The following is a 21,147-nucleotide window of genomic DNA, read 5'->3' on the forward strand; positions in this document are numbered from 1 at the left end:
GTGTTCAATCAGCCCCTCCCCATTCAGGTTGAAATTTCCCAAAGAGCTAAATTTTAACTTCTATTTAAATACTTAAACTTCTATTGTATTTCTTATCATAAGAAGTGATGATTTTATTTATTTATTTATTTATTTATTTATTTATTTATTTATTTTTGATGATTTTTTAATGTTTATTTTTGAGAGAGAGAACATGAGCAGGGTTGGGGGGGGGGGCGGTGCAGAGAGAGAGAGGGAGACACAGAATCCAAAGGAGGCTCCAGAATCTGAGCTGTCAGCACAGAGCCCGACGTGGGGCTCGAACTCACGGATCCCGAGATCATGACCTGGGTTGATGTTGGACATTTAGCTGACTGAGCCACCCAGGTGCCACAAGAAATGATGATTTTAAAGTCTTTTTCTCAAAGTCACTGAGGGTCTCTGAAAAGCAGCCTTGGCTTTATCTTTTTTGTATTTCTGTCTGCAGTGCCAACCGTTGCAACTGATGTGGAGCTATGATTTAATAATGATTGCTTGAGTTGATTCAGATTAAATTATCTCTATTCAGAATTAGTAGCTGTGCCAGTTAACTGAATTTTAAAGGGTAGGACTAGACTTTTGAAATTTTTAAGAAGCTAATCTCCATCTGGTCATATGTAAATAATTATTTCGGAGAACAGAAGCTTTTCATAGTAGCATAGCATTTATATAATGATTCCCATGTGGGTGTATATGTAAAATTAGGCACAATGTACATAACAATGGAAACAATGCATTTTTTTTTTTTTTTGTTTAACACCAAGGTTTTTTTTCTCCTTTGTGAAGCATTTGGTGCTTTTAAACACCTATCAATAACATAATAACTTTTTTATATACTTTAATTTTTAGAGCAGTTTTAGATTCAAGGCATACTTGAGCAGGACATACAACTGGATGGTACATTTGTTACAAATAATGAACCTATATTGACACGTCAATATCACTCAAAGTCCATGGTTATAATAGGATTCAGTCTCCTGGTTGTGAATTCTGTGGGTTTTCACAAATGTGTAATGATGTATATCCACCATTATAGTATCTTACAGAATAGTTTCAGTTGTTCAAGTATCTGACTCTTGATTTCTGCTCAGGTCATGATCTCATGGTTTGTGGGTTCAAGGCCCATATCAAGCTCTGCACTGACAGTGCAGAGCCTGCTTGGTATTCTCTCTCTCCCTCTCTCTGCCCCTCCTCTGCTCATGCTTGCCCTCTCTCTCTCCCTCAAAATAAACTCAAAAAACATTTTTTTAAAAGTTAGTTTCACATCTTAAAAATCCCATGTGATGAATCTCATGGTGAATCACCTATGCATCCTTCCCTTTTCCCTATCCTTTAATTATTTTACTGTTTCCATAGTTTTACCTTTTGTATATAATTAGAATCATGCGATACGTAGCCTTTTCACATTGGCTTCTTTCGCTTAGTAATATACAGTTAAGGCTCCAACATGTCTTTTAAGGCTGGATAGCTCATGTCTTTTTTTTTTTTTTAACTTTTTTAATGTTTTTATTATTTATTTTTGAGAGAGAGAGAGAGAGAGAGAGAGAGAGAGAGAGAGAGAGAGAGCATGAGCAGGGGAGGGGCAGAGAGAGAGGGAGACACAGAATCTGAAGCAGGCTCTATGCTCTGAGCTGTCAGCACAGAGCCCGACGTGGGGCTCAACCCCATGAGTCGTGAGATCATGACCTGAGCTGAAGTCGGATGCTTAATCCACGGAGCTACCCAGACGTCCCAATAGCTCATGTCTTCTTAGTACTGAATAATATTCCATTGTCTGGATGTTTGTAGAGCAGTTTCATTCACCTATTGAAGGGCATCTTGGTTGCCTCCAAGTTTGGGCATTTATGAATAAAGCAAAACTGCTATAAATATCCATGTGCAGGTTTTTGTGTGGATGCAAGTTTTCAACTCATTTCCATCTTAACTTTCCATTATCCAGCTCATCCTTTCAGCCTGAAGTTTGAGCACTAGGCTTGGACTTCATTGCCAGCATCAGTTTACGTTATGCCAGAAGTATATTTCTGATGATTCAATTTCAGATGATTCAAAATCTTAACATGTTTTCTACATTTATTTAAGTGATTTCCTCATGATTTACTGGGTATACCAGAATTCTGATGTGAGAAACCTTTTAAAAAATATTTAAAAAATTTGTGTGAATATTTGTATGCCATACAGCATGGAGATTACACCAAATTTTGCTCTAAGACCTGTTCTCTCTAGGGTAGAATATATCTGGAGAAGGAAAGGAGAGAAGAGGTTCATTTTGAGTTAAATCCAGTGAGTTCAGTTGTGACTGTATTAAATCATAGCTCACTCTGTCTGAGGCATAAAGTCCTATTGCAGAATTCCCAGGAGAGGTTGGTGGCACCAGAAAGAAGTTTCTCCTATTTTTCATTTTAATAATTTTGATCTTAAAGGATACAATTTCATCCTTTCCAAAGCCACTTGGTAGTTCTGTTTAGATACCTTGATACTGTGAATGTTCAAATAATTTTATTGAGAGGTTTTCTTCCATAAAATATATCAGTGAAACTAAAAGCAACAAGGGGATACAAGTGGAGACATTAATTCCATCATGGAAAGAGTGACTTTATTGCCTGTGTGTTTGAACAGTACATTCTATATACTCTTTGGAAAAGGAAAGATATTAGTTCTTGGCAATTTCCACATCTTCTTTTATGTATGTCTTCTGTTTTATATCTGAAATGTCTACTAGATGCAATCAAACTTTGGTGAAGAATGGATTATTTAAACTACTAGTATTAAATTTTCAGTTCTCTGCGTGCAGAGGACCAGAGATGCTATTCTCTCTATTCTCTTTTTAGTTTGACAGGGGAGAGAGAATACATATTCTTCATTTTAATGTAACCTGGCCAAAAAATGGGAAAATAAATCAACTGCTGAAATATATTAAATTCCAAGCATTGGTGAGCTATTATAGAACACTTAGCAGCATATGGGTATAAGAGATTGAATAATTTGATTTAAACTATGTATGAGCTCAATTTTTTCATCTTGGAAAATGTAGAAACTATTACCTACCTAATTCAAGGCATCATTTTTTTCTTAAGAATGAAATAGGATAATCTATATGAAAGTAAGTTTTGTGTGCCTGAAGCATGGTTGTCACTCACAGTTTTAATCCTCTCTTTTGCCACCCACCATATGATTCAGACCAAAATAAATAAGTCAGTACTGCTTGTAAGTAAGGCACTAAGTAAGATTCTGTTTCTCTAGGTGTAGGCTATTGTAAGAATTATAAATAGATCTATAAGTACTATATGTAATCACGCTGCCCTTTTGAAGCTACAACACTCACAACCTTAACTAGGACATACACAAGTTGAGCTCTGCAGCATATAAGTTAACTCTTTGTAGGTGACCAATATAATTGTGTGTCTCATGTAACTATATCCAGGGGAACTATTGGTTTTGAGGGTAGTTGAAAGAAATGAAAATGGTATTAGTTCAAAGGAAACTAGTCAAGTGGCCAAATATTGGACCCTCAAACCCCAAAAGCAGCTGTCCTTTCTCTATTATGAATGTGCTAATAGGATAGCCATAAGCCACATGTGACTTTTGAAATTTAAATGGATTTTCCCAGTTTTATTGAGAAATACTTGACATACATCAGTGTTTATGTTTAAGACATGCAGCGTTATGGTTTGATTTACATATGTTATAAAATGAATCCATCATAGGTTCAGCTAACATCCACCATCTCACGGAGATTAAAATGAAGTAAAATTGACAAATTCTCTAGTTGCACCACAGTTCAAAGGGTTTACTAGCCCCATGTCACTAGTGGGTACTCCCATGGTAGTGGAGTAAACTTTATGAAACACTTGCTTCTGCACTCGAATTATATTATTTAACTCACATTCACACACGTATACCCGATGAGATGCATTGTCTTCTATGTGCATTTGAACAGGAGGCTGAGGCACTGAAACATTAAGTCATTTGCCCAGAGTATCCCAAGAAGGTGAGATAACTGACTTTGGCCTCTAAAGCCCTAGCAGATAATGGAAAAAATTAAAAGCCTTTAGAAGTAAATTTAAATTCTTTTTATTGCAACCTAACTTGTTTGTTGCCAGAAGGGAATGGGAAGACACTTTAGAATTGAAACCATTCTTTTGTATATTAATCATCCAGTCTGTAAGTATTTTGGGGGCCATGAGTACATATCCTGAGTTAATCCCACTAAAAGAAAAAAATACAAACATTTAACTCGATACTAGAAAAATTAATGTGCACCCCGTTGACTACTTGCATGTGATCCCAGTGATGGAGAGTCACTTCTCGTTTTGCTAACACAAAATATCGAATCCCATGCTATGGAGGCTGGGATACAGTAGCATGACTCTTGCTAGTGAGTCAGTGAGCCTAAATTTTGACCCAGTCTCGGTTCAGCGGGGTGATTATTCTGTACTCACCCTTCTATATTCAGTAACTTTCAAAAACAGTTCAAAGGTGTTACTTTGATTTTTCAGTTATACATTTCTTAGTTTACAGAAATAATGTAATGTATAAGTTATCCTATGAATTTAATGAATTTTAAAGGCCCTGGAAATGTGCCCCCTGGGAATGAAAAAACTCCGATGTAAAACTTTGCTCCTGCCCTACATTGATTCCAATATAGTTTGAGGGGTCAAGTCTTAGCATTCATGCAAGTCTTACCATTCATCAGTCAGGTTTTGGGGACATAATGAGTAACAACACTGCCTGGAAAAACTTACATCAGTAAATAATTGAGATGGTCTATAATTTAAATGTTGTAGGAGTTGTTTGAAGAGGTGAGCAGTAAAGGGAAAATTAATATGGACGATATGATGAGCCATGTGGGGATGTTCCCTTTCAAATCTCCAGTTCTTTAGGGCAGAAGTATTTCTCTCCATATCTATAGTCCATTTTCAGCTTTTCAAGTGTACACATCCATGATTACTTATAGCAGTTCTCTGTAATAAAACTCTTCTTCAAGATTTTCTAGGCAAGGAAATAGTTCGATTTTATCCAATTTATTAGTTTTTATTTTGTTTACTGATATTAAAGAAGAGATCCAGAGTTGGTTCCCCACCCCCCACCCCAGGATTTTCATGAAAACCTAAAGAAATTAACAATTAAGAAAATAACAGGGAGAACCTGGGTGGCTCAGTCCGTTGAGCATCTGACTTCAGCCCAGGTCATGATCTTGTGGTTTGTGAGTTGGAGCCATGCATTGGGCTCTGTGCTGACAGGTCAGAGCCTGGAGCCTGCTTTGGATTCTGTGTCTCCCTCTGTCTCTGCCCCTGTCCCACTTGCACCCTGTCCCTCTTTCTCTGTCTCTCTATCTCAAAAATGAATAAACATTAAAAAAAAAAGAAAGAAAATCACAGAACTGGAAGAGATATAATTGCCAAGGTGTTTAGAACTTTATAAATACTTTGGTATAAAATATGTCAAAAACAATTTTAAGTTCAAAAGGATTGAGGGCTGATATTATTAAATCATTTGTTCTGTAATTCAAATGAAATCAAACTTCTGCCCTAGGACTCTTAATTATAAATGACACAGTAACCCTGGAAAGACCTTTGATTTGGGGGTGGTGTTCAACCAGGAAGAATATTAGATTCTGTAAGTGTGCTACTTCTCTTAGCCAGTGCACAGAGATCCTTATTCCTGGTTATGTGTTATGACCTTTATAGGTACTGTGTGTGAGGGCTCAATTAGTTAGCCATTTGGACCAATGAGGATGACTTTTTCAAATTTTACCAAATAAAACATTTCATCTGGATGGAGATTGGAAGTTTCCTAAGTCTTCAGGTGATACGGAAGCACTAAATCTGACAGCTCCAAAACAGAAACAAACACCCTATAAATCACTTAAATAACACCTTGTTAGATTGCTATTACTATTGAATTCCTTGCACTGGAAATTCCCAAGTTATGGAGTATCAGTAGCCAGCTTTCATTTTATTTAGCCTACAATAACTTTCATGTCTTCAAATATGAATGAATTTTAAATAAAACTTACATTCAGGTATATGTTATGTAAATGACTTTGTAAGGTTACAAGCTTATAGGGGAAAAATGCTATTTTCATTTCTGTGTTCAGTGCTTGTCCTTGTAAGTTCTTCAAGAGTAGGCTGAATGATATTTGAGGGCTTGTTTCTTGTGAGTATTCTCTCAAAATGTGTCCCTTGGTAGATTAAGTGTCAAATCAATCTCTAGCTTCTCGAGTGCAATATGGATATTGTATTCCTTTCTGCTATACAAGCTGTGAGCCGTTATGTCCTTAATGTGCCCTTAACTGTGTCAAATAGTTTATAATTTCTAGGTTATACTTCCTATATGAAAACTCATTCCTATGTTTTAAATAGCTTTATGTGTTATTTCTTTCCCCACCCAGGGATAGAGGTGGTAAATCTTTTTTTTTTTTTTTTTTTGAGGTGGTAAATCTTAATGTGGCTGTGTTTGAATCTGTTGATGTTCTTTCTTTAGAGATGATGTTTGCCTTAGTCACATCATAAAAAACTTTATAGTCATCTCTTAGAGATTTTTTTTTCCCAGAAAATCCTCTTTTATGTTTGAATGATACAATTGGCTGATTTTGACGATTTAATCTGAAAATATTGATAAAATAGTTAAAGTCATTTAAAATCATCCTACTCAGTTTGGAAATATGTAATGAAGTAAATGAAACTATATGCATCAATCACCTTCCTCAGTGGTAATTACGATCAATTTAATGCATGTCATTCTTTAATTTTCCCTAAACTAACATTATTTAAGTTAGTATGATATTCATATTTATCATACAACATATTTATATGCAACTTAACCTTATATATGGCCTTATATATCTTATCTTATGACCTTATATATCTGTATCTCTCCGTATATAGTGTGTGTATGTATACACACATGTACACACAATCATAACATGAAACTGTGGTATACATATCTGTTGGCAAATTATTTTCAAGTACATACTGAATATCTGTATAGTTCAATATACATACATTTTTTCCTTACTTTTTAAAAATAATTGCTTTGTGTTCCATTGTATGTATACTATGTATTATTCCACCAACCAACCCTCTTTTGACATATTCTGTTCAACATATATTTGTATATATATTTTTAAGCCCAAATGCTATTATATCTTTAGGATATATACTTAGAAGTGAATTGCTAGATTTAGGATATATATATTTTAACTTTAATAAGTAGTGATTGATGGTTGTGAATATTTTTTAGAGGAAATATTAAACTATGCTATTTCTGATTATTTTTACAATTCATATAGAAAATCATTTCTTTGGGATGCCTGGGTGGCTCAGTTGGTTAAGCATCTGACTCTTGATTTCCACTCACATCACAATCTCATGGTTCGTGAGATTGAGTCCCATGTCAGGCTCTGCACTTGAGATTCTCTCCCACTCTCTCTGCCCCTTCCCCACCCTGTGCACATGCACCTGTCTGCTCTCTCTCTCTCTGTCTCTCAAAATCAATAAATAAACTTAAAAAAAAAGAAAATCATTTATTTCAAAACCATTACTTACCCCAAATCGTTAAGGGGTTATTGCTGCATAAGTAGCCCCATACATGATTTATGTATATGGCAGTAATGCCTAAAATATATAACTATAGACATATTTGTGTGAAAAAGTCTTGATCATGTCTCCTCTAAGTTAAATTCAGTCGGCAAGAAAAAGACCTTTGTGATTGGACAGACACAGACTTTAAGTGAGGTAGTAACTGAATGTTTTAGGTATGTGGCTATAAAATCTTTGGACAGGAAGAACTCTAGTATGATGTTAGCAGGACTTCACCAATCTAAGGCCACTATCTCATTTTTTATAGCTGTTCCTGCAAATGAACTCAACAATCAACAACATTTTGCTTCTATTTTTTCGTTTACAATGAATGGAGGAAACATTTATTTATGAATTTAAATCACAAAGTGAATTTCTCTCCTTGAGGCAAAGCTCTATGTAGCCTCCACCATGCAAATGCATTGTTCACTCTTTCCCATCACATAGAATTGCATTCTGTGACTTGCTGGAATGCCATGGAAATTGGTTATGTTCTATTAAAGAAAGAAAGCCCACACAGTTCTTTATAACACTCGTTATGGTACCAGTGGGGATTTCCTAGCTAAAATTTTATGACAGACTGTTAATAAAAAAGTCTGTCCAGGTTCACACCCTCCCTTTATCTTAAGAATTTTCTTATCCCAGAAGAATGTCAACATGTTTCAGGGTCAGATAGCAGAAATCCAACCAGAATTATTTTTATATTATAAGGTAAAATATTAATAATATAATATATTGATATATGTGTATGTATGTAGGCACATAAGAATGCAGGTTTGTGTATTACATATTATCTATCTTCATATAGTATATTTGTGTTTCATTCTTTCACAAATGGAAAATACATTTATAAATAATTTGTGAGAAGTAATGATAGAGTACTTGGATGAAAGATAAAGCCAAAAAAAAAATAATAATACAAGAGAAAGAAAAGAGGCATTCTGAGCCAGGGAAGGGACTTATGTGTATTTCTACTAGACAGTAGAAAAGGCAAGGATTTGTTTATATGGACAGTTTTTTAGAATTTTTTTTTTAAGTTTATTTTGAGAGAGAGAGAGAGTGAGTGGAGGAGAGGGGCAGAAGGAGAGAGAGAGATCTGTGAATGCCAAGAGGGCCCTGCACTGTCAGTGTAGAGCCTGATGCAGGGCTTGGACTCACAAACCGTGAGATCATACCTGAGTTGAAATTAAGAGTAGGACGCTTAACCAACTAAGCCACCCAGGCACCCCTATAGTTTCTTAATGGCATCTAAATGTCATGTGCATTTCACTTCCTTTTCTATAGCTCTTCACTAACCTATTTATTGACATGAGGTTATTCTAAAACATTTTGTTGAAAACATAAATGTTTACTTAATGTGCTGCTGTGATGACTTTGCCAGACCTTCCACCAGAGTGAGATTTTTTTTGTTTTTTTTCAGCGTCTGCCTTTGAAGAAGATTCCATGCAAAGCCTCTGCGCCCTCAGGCTCCTTTTTTGCCAGAGACAACACAGCAAATTTCTTATCCTGGTGCCGAGATTTAGGGGTAGATGAAACCTGTCTGTTTGAATCTGAAGGTTTGGGTATGTATTTCCTTCAGAATTTTAGCTGATAAGATTATTATGTATCTTTGTCATAACTATCAAAGACTTTGTATAGCTATCAAAACTTGTTTGTGTGGTCATTTCACAGGTTAATTGAAAAACTTCATGTAAACTTGCAGTTTTGCTGTAAACTTGAATCTTTGAAGGTAGAAAAATATGCATGCCCTTTTACTGTTTGTCACTTTATGCATGAAAAGATAGGAATATGAATAGTGCCATTCTTTCCAAGCTAAAATCATGTATATACAATGCAAAATTCGGGTATTTGGAAAATGTAGGCTTCAATTTTACCACCAGGCTCTAACCTGGACTAGAACAGTAGCTCTATATGTCTGCTACAGCCATAAAGGCACCATTGTCTTTTCACCTCTACAAAAGGATGAAACACCATTTCCTGTAAACTCTATCTTTGTTGAAATGGACGTTTATTTATGTATCTATTTTTAGTGAGTTAAAAATCAGGTAAGCAAGCAGGAGATTGGGATAATTGAAGATGATGAAATAAAAGATACTTTAGTGTCTAAACCTACCCAGATAATTATGGGGTTTTTGACTTGTTTTACTTATATAATTGAATTTTGGCAAATCCACTTCCAGACCATAGAGCAAGCTTTTGTATTTCCTTGGGAGGAAACATACATTGAATGGTTCAGTGTTGTTTTTTTTTTTTTAATTTTTTTTTTCAACGTTTATTTATTTTTGGGACAGAGAGAGACAGAACATGAACGGGGGAGGGGCAGAGAGAGAGGGAGACACAGAATCGGAAACAGGCTCCAGGCTCTGAGCCATCAGCCCAGAGCCCGACGCAGGGCTCGAACTCACGGACCGCGAGATCGTGACCTGGCTGAAGTCGGACGCTTAGCCGACTGCGCCACCCAGGCGCCCCGAATGGTTCAGTGTTTTGACATCACTTGATATGCTACTGTTAAATGTTGAACCCACCTGTGTCAGCTCTGCCCAGTATAGCTCTCGCATGTAAAGTATCGGAATTAAAGTCCCATTATAATGAAATAGAACTGAGTGAAGAATGGAGACATCTGTGGGGGAAGGATGAGAGCTTTGGTTCTTTTACTGAGGCTTTAAAAATCAATTCACAAAATCACATAATACCAAATATTAGCATCAGAGTAAGCGGAGCATCCTTTAGAGAGAACAGGTATACAAATTGCCTTCCAAACGGTGAGAATAACCTTTTGCCCCGAAGCCTCACAAAACATTTCCCTGCTGAACCCAGTAAAATTGATGGTTAACAGCTAAAATCTTACTCATTTTATATGCTTATGGAAATTTGTGTTTGTACTAAGAGGAGGGAAGGTGATGTGGAAAAGATTGCCATCAAATTTCTGAGAATTCTCTCAGCAGAGAGGAAAATTATATGAATTTAGATGAGGAGAATATTTTATACTATACCTGAAAGAAAAAATAAACTGGAAGAATTGCACAGTAGCCTACCATACACAATCATGTGCTTCTTGAATGATCGTTATATAAATGGGCTTTGACTACTGTTTCCGCACATTAAAGTAAACCAACCTTGGTGGAAGATGTGTGTACATATATCGCTCTTCTTCAGTCTTCTGCTAATTTTACAAATAGATTTTAACTTTCATGTTTATGGGAAACTATACGAGTGAGGAATTATAGGAGGGGATCGTGGTGGAATTGTTCACACACACACACACACACAAATGTTTGAAAGAGCAAATGAATGAACGATAAGTTAAAAAATTCAGATCTTAGTCACAAGGAGTATACTCTTCCTATGTGGACAAACAACATCATGATTTAAAATTCTGCAGTGCCCCTGCGTTATGAAAGGAACTACCACGTGGGGAAACTCCTCTCTTACTTGAGCATTTGTTTGTTGTACTGGTTTTCATTTAAGAAACATCTTTTTCAGTGACTGCCCTAGGATGAGGAGGAGCTGGGAATGGGAGTGTGATCTTGTCTCAGTTTTCTCACTGCCTCTGAGTTCCTTTTGTTAATTGAAGTAATAAAACTTTTGGTTGGAAGCCAAGAAGCTTGGATGGCTTTTTAAAACCCCATTCGGATAATAAGCAATACATTTTATCTTGAAACAATAAAGCCTAAAGCAACTGTATAATAAAGGTCCTGGTATATAAATACATACTCTGCAGCATATAAAATTATGTCAAGTTGAATTTTGCGATGACTTAGTTCTTCACTCTGCTTGAAAAAGAAAAAAAAACGCTGACTTTATAAAAAGAAAATCCAAGATAATTTATGCATAATAGCTACTGAGTATTTTATTGAAACCTCTTTCATTTTGAATATCTTCTATATTATAACTTGCAATTAAAATGTATTTATGTATCTAAGAAAGTTTAATGACACCAAGTTTTCGAGTAATTTTTAAGCCTCTCGGTAGCAAACTAAATCAGATAGTTGGGCTTTCTGGTTTGTTGCTCAGTGAAAGACAAATTTGAAATTTCTGCTGCTCAGAATAGGACATGAGGTGAGGTATAATAGACCCTGTGGAGACAGAAGGGAGCCAATATTATAGCGTTGACTTTAGGATTATTCAGAGAAAGGAAACAGCTGTGCCCATAGATGCTAATGATAATCAAGAGAAGGACAATGAGAAATTCCATTTCCCCAAGTGGAACCCTTTCTTCTTAGATTTTTCTTATTATTCACTGTGGGTAAGGAAGCGATTGAGTCACTGCCGATGGCCTTGGACTCCGGATTGCAGAATTGACTTTCTTGCAACAATAACGCTGTGTACTCTGCTTGATGTCTTTTCACACTTCACTTTTGAAAGAGAATTTAGGGCAAGCGTTTTTCTTTTTTCCTACCTCAAGATTTCATTTCAGTGACACACAAGATGAAGTGCATCCTTTGTGTCCTGGTGTTTTGAACAGCAAATAAATGAAAAGATGCCCTGATGAAGGGGAAAAATCTGTTTGAATGAATGATAAAGTAGATCACTGTCCTGAGTGTGTATCAAGAGGCTTCTGTCTTTAGCTGTTCAAAGGTCTTTGCCTGCATAAAGCATTCTTATCTTTGTGGCAACTGATATGCTACCCTCTGTTGCAGTGTTTCTTTGTACAGTTATTTGCAAGGGGATCTAGATTCCCAACTCACTCAATCTGTTCTCTTTCCACAACAGCTAATGACAAGAAATCTCAGTGGTGGGGAAGGTATGCCAGGGATGAACTGGGGTGTATGGATAGCGGCTGACTCCATATGCTTCTCTCATGCTTCTTGTCTTTTTGATTCTTGGCAGATAGCTTTTTATGCCACCCGATATAATCACATACAGGGTATAACCTGCAGTTTATCTTCTATGAAATTCTTGATAATTATTCCTCTGTGAAATGTCAACTCTCAGATCATAAATTCACTCTATCCTAAATAGTGTTTCAGAAATGAGGCAATAGAAAAACGGACAAAAGTCATGAACAGCCTCGTCATAGAAGACATAAAAAAATCTAATAAAGATACAAAACCTTAGCAATAAGGTAAATGCAAATAAAAGCTATGGAAAATTAGCAAAATAGAAGAAAATTATATATTTAGGTTGAGTATGTGGGAAAATAGGATCTTCTATACATTGCTGAAGAAAATTGGAAATAGGCATGCCTTCTTTAGAGGGCAATTTGGCCTTATGTATTAAAGACCTCACAAGTGTGTATTTATTTATTTATTTTCAGCAAATTGTTCTACTTCTAAAAGTTTATCCAAAGGAAATAAGTAGAAGTAAGCACCAGAATGTCCACTGAAATGCTTTTTTTTAAATAATAGTAAAACAAAGGGAAATGAACTGACTCTATGACATTTAGTGATATCTTAAACAAACTAGAGGCATCTGTAGATACGAACCAAAAATATTGCTGAGACTATTTAAGGATATAGAAAACCTACAATCTGCTATGAACATGAGGTCACACATATATAGTAAATGACCATTAAAGTATTTTCAGAATTTGAAAGAAAGACAAACAGAAATCAGGTTATAAACGATATTATTTTCTTCTTATTGTCTGTTAACAAACATCAGTCAATAGAGGTGGCATGCTATCTGAAGTATGAGCAGTTAATGTTATTTATATTAAGATATCATTGGAACCAATTTGCATAGAGAATTATTTGTTGGCCTAGAATTGTACACACTGAGAATTGTAAGGGCTATTTCCCATTGTCGAAGTTAAAGTGACATTTCAAGTGCTTGGCGAATTTTATACTGCTCTAAGAATAGACCACGTGGATCTTTGTGTGCTCTGCGGGGCAGGCTTTACCCTTACAGGTCTGCATATAATGCTCAGCTACAACCCCCACTGTTCAAAGCACGCTGACATATAGGTCAGTGGCTAGAGGAGATTTGTTTTTTTTTTTTTTTTTCCCATGTCTCACAATTGGTTTCATTGGATTCTTTAAAAATATTTAGGATTGTGCTTTAGATTCAAAAGATGAACATGAATGCTTCCTTAAATTTAATAGTATGTAGTTTATCATTCTAAAGACGAAATACTCCCGCCAATAATTATTTTAAAAGAAATGAACTTTTCTTTTAATGGTGAAGAAAAAATGTTTAGAAGATTCTAGGTGTGAAAGCATTTTGGTTTTCAGTCTATAGAAGTTAATAGAATGTATTAATATTCTCCCTAATAATAAATATAATAATTTTCAAAGGTTAAATATTTTAACAACCTTTTGTAACCCAGTGCTGGATATTTTGATATGGTTCATTTTTTATCATTTAAATTAAGACCAAAAATCTATGATATACTCTCAGTCTTAAAAAGTTTTAAGTTATGAATTCCCAATATTGGTGCTCTTATATGAATTTCTCTAAGATATTTTAAGTAAGAAATTTTTTCATTCATTAGCAATGTTCTTGTATAGGGGATTTATTATTTGTAATTTATTTTACTATACTAATTTAGAAATTTTCAAGTGTAATTATTTTTCCCAGAGCCTTATTTACATTGCTCAATATGTATACATTCCAGGGAGCTGTGAGATGGGGGGGCGGGGGGGAGGATGGGGTGGGGAATACTTTAAAAATGCGTAATGTTGTGTTTGCAGTAATTGTGTCTATATCATTATGTCATTGGATGATTATAGGATTTGGAAGCCAGTGACTATCCTTCATCTATTTCTCAGAGAAAGAATCTACTCAGCAAGAAAAGGGTTTGCTATCTGTTGTGCTAGCATGCAAATGTGTGTGATTTGTTCTTTATTTTTATTTTCTGTGTTTGTGTTGGCTGTGTGGCGTTGTCTTCTGTGGATGCATGACCCCAATGAGTAGTTTTACAAAACCCTTTCTTTTACTGAACCTTGGTCAAGCACTGTTCTATTCACAGTATTGGTTTGATGTTGCTGCAAAAAACTAAAAAGGATTACGTGTGGACTTTTAAATATTGTTGTCCATTTTATAGTTTAAAGTCACTTGTTAACATCAGAAAAGGAATCTATGCCTACCTTCCAGTGTTTGATAAATCATCTCTTGTTATTATCTTGTTACTATGGACTCTAAGAACATTTCTATGGGAAAAAGTTATATTAGTTTTATTAGTATAAAATAAAATATCCTTTTGTTAGGATGACAGTTTCAAGACATCCATTCAGCATTTGGGTTATTTATATTCAGTCTCTTTCCCAGAGACAATTATGTTAGGCTTTTGTTTTTTTAATTTTAATTTATTAGCATCTCAGTTCACATTTTTACTTTTGAACTCAGAAATTCTTTCCAAATTTAGCTATTTGCCGTATGCCAGGGCAAAGGTATGAGAAAACAGTACAGAATCTGATTGAGAGAACTAAACGTCTCCCTAGAATGATAATTACATCAAGACTCAGAAAAGTCAAAGTTAAATTAGGGAAATGAACAGCTTTCTAGCTTTTCCAGGATCAAATTTTTGCTGTACAATATTCAATACTAATAACTATATGCTCAATAATGGTAGCTAGGCAGTGCACGTCTTACCATATCTACTTCTCCAACAACCTTCATTTTATAAATGAGATCCTGGGGCCCAGAGAATTAAATAACTTGCCCAATGTACACACCTTCTCAATGGCCCAGGTGGAATTTGAATTCAGCTCCATTTACCTCCAAAGATCATGCCCCTGTGTTATAGAAAGTTATGCTCTGAGTTAATTTTAGAAGTTCATATGATTATTTAAAGAGGAAAAATAAAGTGTAACTACAAACCAAATTAGAAAAGATTCTTGCCTCTAATTGCTGTTCTGATTGTTAGTGACTTAACCCATTAATTTCACATGAAGTCCAGTACTAAAGAAAGGAAGGACATCACTTGGTGCAGGACATTTCTTGACTCAGTGGCAAAGGCACTTAACTGCATTTCATTCTATACATATTCCATAACTGATGAGATTATGAATGAAATATTCTTGTTTCTGTGAATTATGTGGATGTCATAGCCTTTCTAAATGTGAATAATGATTCTGAGAAATCTGGGTACACGCACACCCAGCGTTTATGAGTTGGTGAGATTCTTTGCTTTTTCTTTAGCTTTCTTGAGATCAGTTTCAAGGCACCTAAATTGCTGTGCTATCCCTAATTGCCCCCTACCTTTAAGCTGAAAGGTTTCTGCATGGGTCTTACCAGGAGTGACATACAGGGAGCAGTTTGTGACTAGCCCTTAAATTTCTAGAATTTCTAGAAAAACATTTTTAGTACTTTATTAATCCTGGCAGGAGAGAAATGCCCATAGTACACATTAAGGGCTAATTCAATGCATGAATTACTTTCCCTCCATTCATCATCATCATCACTGCTATCTGAAACATTTGTAGAGCATATTATATATAGCAAAGCACATTGGAATCTTTTTAACAAAATAGAGGAATTATAACTGATGTTTAATGTTTATTTTTGAGAGAGAGAGAGAGAGAGAGAGAGAGAGAGATAGACAGAGTGAGCAGGGGAAGGGCAGAGAGAGAGGGAGACACAGAATCTGAAGCAGGCTCCAGGCTCTGAGCTGTCAGCACAGAGCCTGATGTGGGGCTGGAACTCATGAACTGTGAGATCATGACCTGAGCTGAAGTCAGATGCTCAACCTACTGAGCCACCTAGGAACCCCTGACTGATGTTTATTATAATAATCACAGCATTGGCTAATACAGTGCTTTTCCAACCTTAAAGTGCTTACTCATCCCCCGGAGAACTTGTTTAATTGTAGATTCTGATCAGTAAGTTTGGGGTGGGGCCCAATAATTTGTAGTTTTATTCAGCTCCCAGCTGATGCCAATGCTTCTGGTTTGTGGACCCCAATCAAGTAGCAAGGGAGTCACATTTTTTTTTTTAATTTTTTTTTTCAACGTTTATTTATTTTTGGGACAGAGAGAGACAGAGGACGAACGGGGGAGGGGCAGAGAGAGAGGGAGACACAGAATTGGAAACAGGCTCCAGGCTCTGAGCCATCAGCCCAGAGCCTGACGCGGGGCTCGAACTCACGGACCGCGAGATCGTGACCTGGCTGAAGTCTGACGCTTAACCGACTGCGCCACCCAGGCGCCCCAAGGGAGTCACATTTATTGAGTACTTGCTATATGTACCAAGTGCCCTTCACCTCATCAGGAAGAACAAGTAGAAGGCAAAATGCCTGTTTGAGAGATGAAAAAATTATGCAGCCTGGCTAGAACTTCATCCTTCTGACTTCTAGTTAACTGTATTTCCTATTATACCACCTTTCTGAGTATTAGAGCCTTCCCTATTCTGGGAAGGTGGACAGCTATTAATTTATGATATTTTCACGACTAAACAATATTCTGTCAAAAACATAATTGTATTTCAAATTTCCTTCCTAAATATAAATCTAAAAACCGGTTTCCCTCAAAGCCAATGTGTAAATATTGTAGTCTCTAATGTACAGACACCAAATAGACAACACAATTTTTCATGCTTTCGTTTCTTTGCCCATGTGTTGAAACTTAATACATTTAGCTAAACTATACATTTATGGTTGAATGCATTTTATACTTGCAGATTCTGTGACATTGAAACTCTACCCTTTGCTTTAGGGGAAGGCCTCATTTCTATTCCTGGAGCTAGCAGCACTCCATTTGACATTTGATGCCCATGAGATTTTTATAGAATCTAGGTTATAAGACTGAGTCTCTTGCCACATATTTTTGAATAGGGATCTGTGTTACTTTCCCCAGAGGTGTTCTGCATTCTGCTTTTCTTTGAGATGGTTTTGATTATTAAAAGAAAAACCTCAATGATAAAACCTTTGGCATAATAAAGACCATTGACCAGAGAGCTTTTGATTTGTTTTAAAAAGAATTTTTTAGAGGACAGAAAAAAGTAGTGATCCCCTCTTCTAACTTAAAGGAAAAGACCATGTAAATGTTTCGATGACAGACTGAAAAAAAATGTTTTCTACTCTAAACTTCAGCATAAGTAGAAGTTTTCTTGGTTTTTTTGAAAAGATGAATCAGTAAAGTGATTTAACATAAATATACTTAGGACTCAATACAAAGTCTTTAGTTCAAATACGATATACTAAAAGCCATATTTTTAATCATTGCGACAAAGACATGCCTTCAGTAATACATAATCAACTTAGGTAATTTACTAAACATGGACTCATCTAAATTATTTCATTCACAGATACAGGAAAATTAATGTAGGGTGTTTGCTGTTTCACAAAATCACGTATTTTAATACAATTGTTACTTAAGCTCTGTATTGAGCACAAACTTGTAATAGGTATAGGATATCTGCTTTAAATTTCTTTATATGCTGACCAAATTGACCTACTTAACCTGGCATTTGATTTAGATTGATTGATTTTTAATTATTTCTGATATAAAATAAATGATAAAATATTCAAAATACACTCCTTATAATGGGACCACTTTAAATTATACACATTTTACCACTAGTAATTTTTTATTCCAAAGTTTTTTTTAATGTTTATTTATTTTTGAGAGAGAGAGAGAGACGGAGTGTGAGTGGGGGAGGGCAGAGAGAGGGAGACATGGAATCTGAAGCAGCTCCAGGCTCTGAGCTGTCAGCATAGAGCCTGATGCGGGGTTCGAACCCACGAGCCATGTGATCATGATCTGAGCTGAAGTCCGACGCTTAACCAACTGAGCCACCCAGGCACCCCTATCCCAGAGTTTTTATAGTGCTTAGTGTAATGACTAATATCTGACTGGTGCACACACAAAAACATGTTTTTAGGGAAAAAATAAGCGAATTATTGTTGGCTAAGCTAAATGAAGTTAATCTTTAAACAAAGAATTTATAACAAAAATTTAAAAAATAATAAAACTAACCTCGGGAAAATCTTTCCTATGTGCCAAACACTGTGCTAAGAATAACAATAAATATTATTTGGCTTAATCCTCACAAAAATATTGCAAGGTGTAAACTGTTGTGTTTCCCAAAACGAGATTTTACAGAATAACTTCCCAAGAGAATACAGCCAGTAAGCATGAACACTCACACTCAGATCTTTGTGATTTGAATCTCTTTCTATTAACTTAGTTTAGAACTTGTTTCAGTGCAAAAACCAAATTTTGGAAACTAAATTTCCAAAACTAAATTTTGGAAAATTTAGATACTATTTAAAGACTCTTGAATTTAATTTTATAGCAATAGGGGAAGAATATTTGCTTTTACAATTAAACAAACATTGCCATAATTTGCATTTTCTCAAGACACCAGCTAAGGGTTTAGTCTTTATTTAGTTCACTGTCAAAACCACTATCATCGCCAGATGATTGTCATCATCCTTGAGTTTTGAGATATATTATTTATTGAGTCATTACTGTTTTGTGTTAAATTTTGCACCTGTACAGCTTCATCTCATTCATTGCTTATTAGTAATCAGATACTGGTTTTTTTTTTGGGGGGGGGGGCGGTTGGCCATTATGAGCCAGTTATAATATGCCAATTAAAAAAGCCATTAATATGTGAGACAATAGCACAAGTGTGGTTTTGAAGCAATGTTTTCCTTTATAAAATATATTTCCAAGAAAACTGGGCAGTAAAATATTATCATTCTACTAGTTTTTCCTAAGAAATGATGCTGAAGAAGAGGTTAATTTGTCTTAAATTGTATAGGCTGAATCTGTTAAGGATATGAAGAATCATGCAGTTACTTTTTAGTTTGCCAAAATTAATTTTCTGATGAGTCCATGGTAGATTCAACATCTGAGTTTGGGCATGCTAAACCTCTTTTAAATTGATTAGCTCCGTTGAAGAAGCAAAGAAGTACACAACAGTAATGTGTCTTTCCTTTAAATTTTTTTTTTATTGTTTATTTTTGAGAGAGAGAGAGACAGAGAGAGAGAGAGTGGGAGGGGCAGAGAGAAAGGGAGACACAGAATCCGAAGCAGGCTCCAGGGTCCGAGCTGTCAGCGCACAGCCCGATGTGGGGCTTGAACTCACCAAGTGTGAGATCATGACCTGAGCCAAAGTCGGACGCTTAACTGACTGAACCAGCCAGGTGCCCTTGTAAAGTGTCTTATGTATCACATTGTCTTTCCTTTACTAGCCACATGATTGTTTTTTTCAGGATGAATTTTATTTTCCATAAAGTGTATCTATCCCAGTGCTTACATAGTCCTCAAAATATGTATAATGAGTTGGTTAAGGAATCCGTATAGTTGGGTCAGGTATTACTTTTTATATCTGGGTGTTGACTGCACATTGACACAATTTGGTCAGTTCACTAGTAATTTATATATTTTGACACCATTTTCATTAAGCAATGCATGAGATTTTATCCACATCTCCTGGTGCGGTAGCCACTTGCTTCACACAGCTTTCACCGAAGATGAGGGTATTAACAGAGCCTTGAAAATCTTCCTCTCCTCAGTTTTTGTATATTCCTTTTTCCACTCAAAACTCCTGTTTATTATTTTGTTCTATGGACAGCGTATTTTTTTTAAAGACTGAATCAGAAAGAATTGATTATCTAGACAGGAAGATTGATTTATTTGTTAGATTCTGCTTTCCAATGTTTGTTATTGTTCTCTTTTTGAAATTGATGCCTATGTGATATTACAGTCCATATGTTATATTGCACTGAAGTCGATTTAATATGTCAAAAGTTGTGATGTTTGTATCATTCCAGCCAGGGTCAAACAGTAGTGCATTTGAAGTTGGAAGTAGTAAATATCCTTATTTTAAGATCTTTTAATTAGAAATAATTTTAGGTTTCTTGATTAGGGGAATTCACTGATGGTCAGCTAAAACTTATACGACCAAGAATTGAAATAGTCTATAATCGAGATTTTTCCATAATTCTGTCTTAAGGAGCATTGTTGGTGGGAATAGAATTTAATTTAAAAGCTTTAAAGGTGACATTTTATGACAAGATGACAAAATTGTGTCCGTCTAAAGCCAAGTGAAATTATATACGTTTACAATCCAAGTAAATGTTCGTTTTATACTCATCACAAACAAATTCCACTCTGGCATCAGTGAACCAAATGTTGCCCCTACCATAATCTGTGGAGAGAAAGAATTAGATATTTAAATTAAAGGAATAGAATAATGCTGGGAAATGGAATTATAAAATTATATGTTTAAGAATTAAAGCAAGATTACTTTCTTAAAATAGATCAATAAGCTATCAATAAGCCAGTATGTTCTTTTATCAGGATATTGTCTATGTAAAGACCATTCTCTAAGTCAATATATTTTTTTCAGTATCTGTTGACTTTATTAGGTGATATATATAATAATATTTTTAAAATTCTTTAATCTTTGTTTAAAAGAAAGCAATACAAGCAGGAAATACTCTTTTGGTAGACTCAACAAATGCAAGCGTGATTGGACAGCATTACTGAATGTGTCCAAAGCAATTAGTAAAGCAAATTTTATTAAAACATGAGATTATATTAGAATTTGATCCAAACAAAGAACAGTCTTCTAATTTTCTCATTTTATGGGCAAAGCTGTATATGTATATACATATATACATATATGTACATATATATACATATATATACATATATAC

General features: G+C 35.3%; 1 protein-coding gene across 1 annotated transcript in view; it reads left to right on the forward strand.

Moving 5' to 3' along the window:
* The window catches only part of GAS2 (growth arrest specific 2), a 129,723-nt gene that overhangs the window by 40,705 nt on the left and 67,871 nt on the right, over nucleotides 1–21,147 (forward strand). Inside the window, exon 4 of the mRNA XM_047879081.1 lies at nucleotides 9,019–9,160. Within this exon, the coding sequence (XP_047735037.1) occupies nucleotides 9,019–9,160 (142 nt within the window). The remainder of the gene's footprint in view (nucleotides 1–9,018; nucleotides 9,161–21,147) is intronic.

Source organism: Prionailurus viverrinus, chromosome D1 (genome assembly GCF_022837055.1).
Source record: "Prionailurus viverrinus isolate Anna chromosome D1, UM_Priviv_1.0, whole genome shotgun sequence".
Lineage (NCBI taxonomy): Eukaryota > Metazoa > Chordata > Mammalia > Carnivora > Felidae > Prionailurus > Prionailurus viverrinus.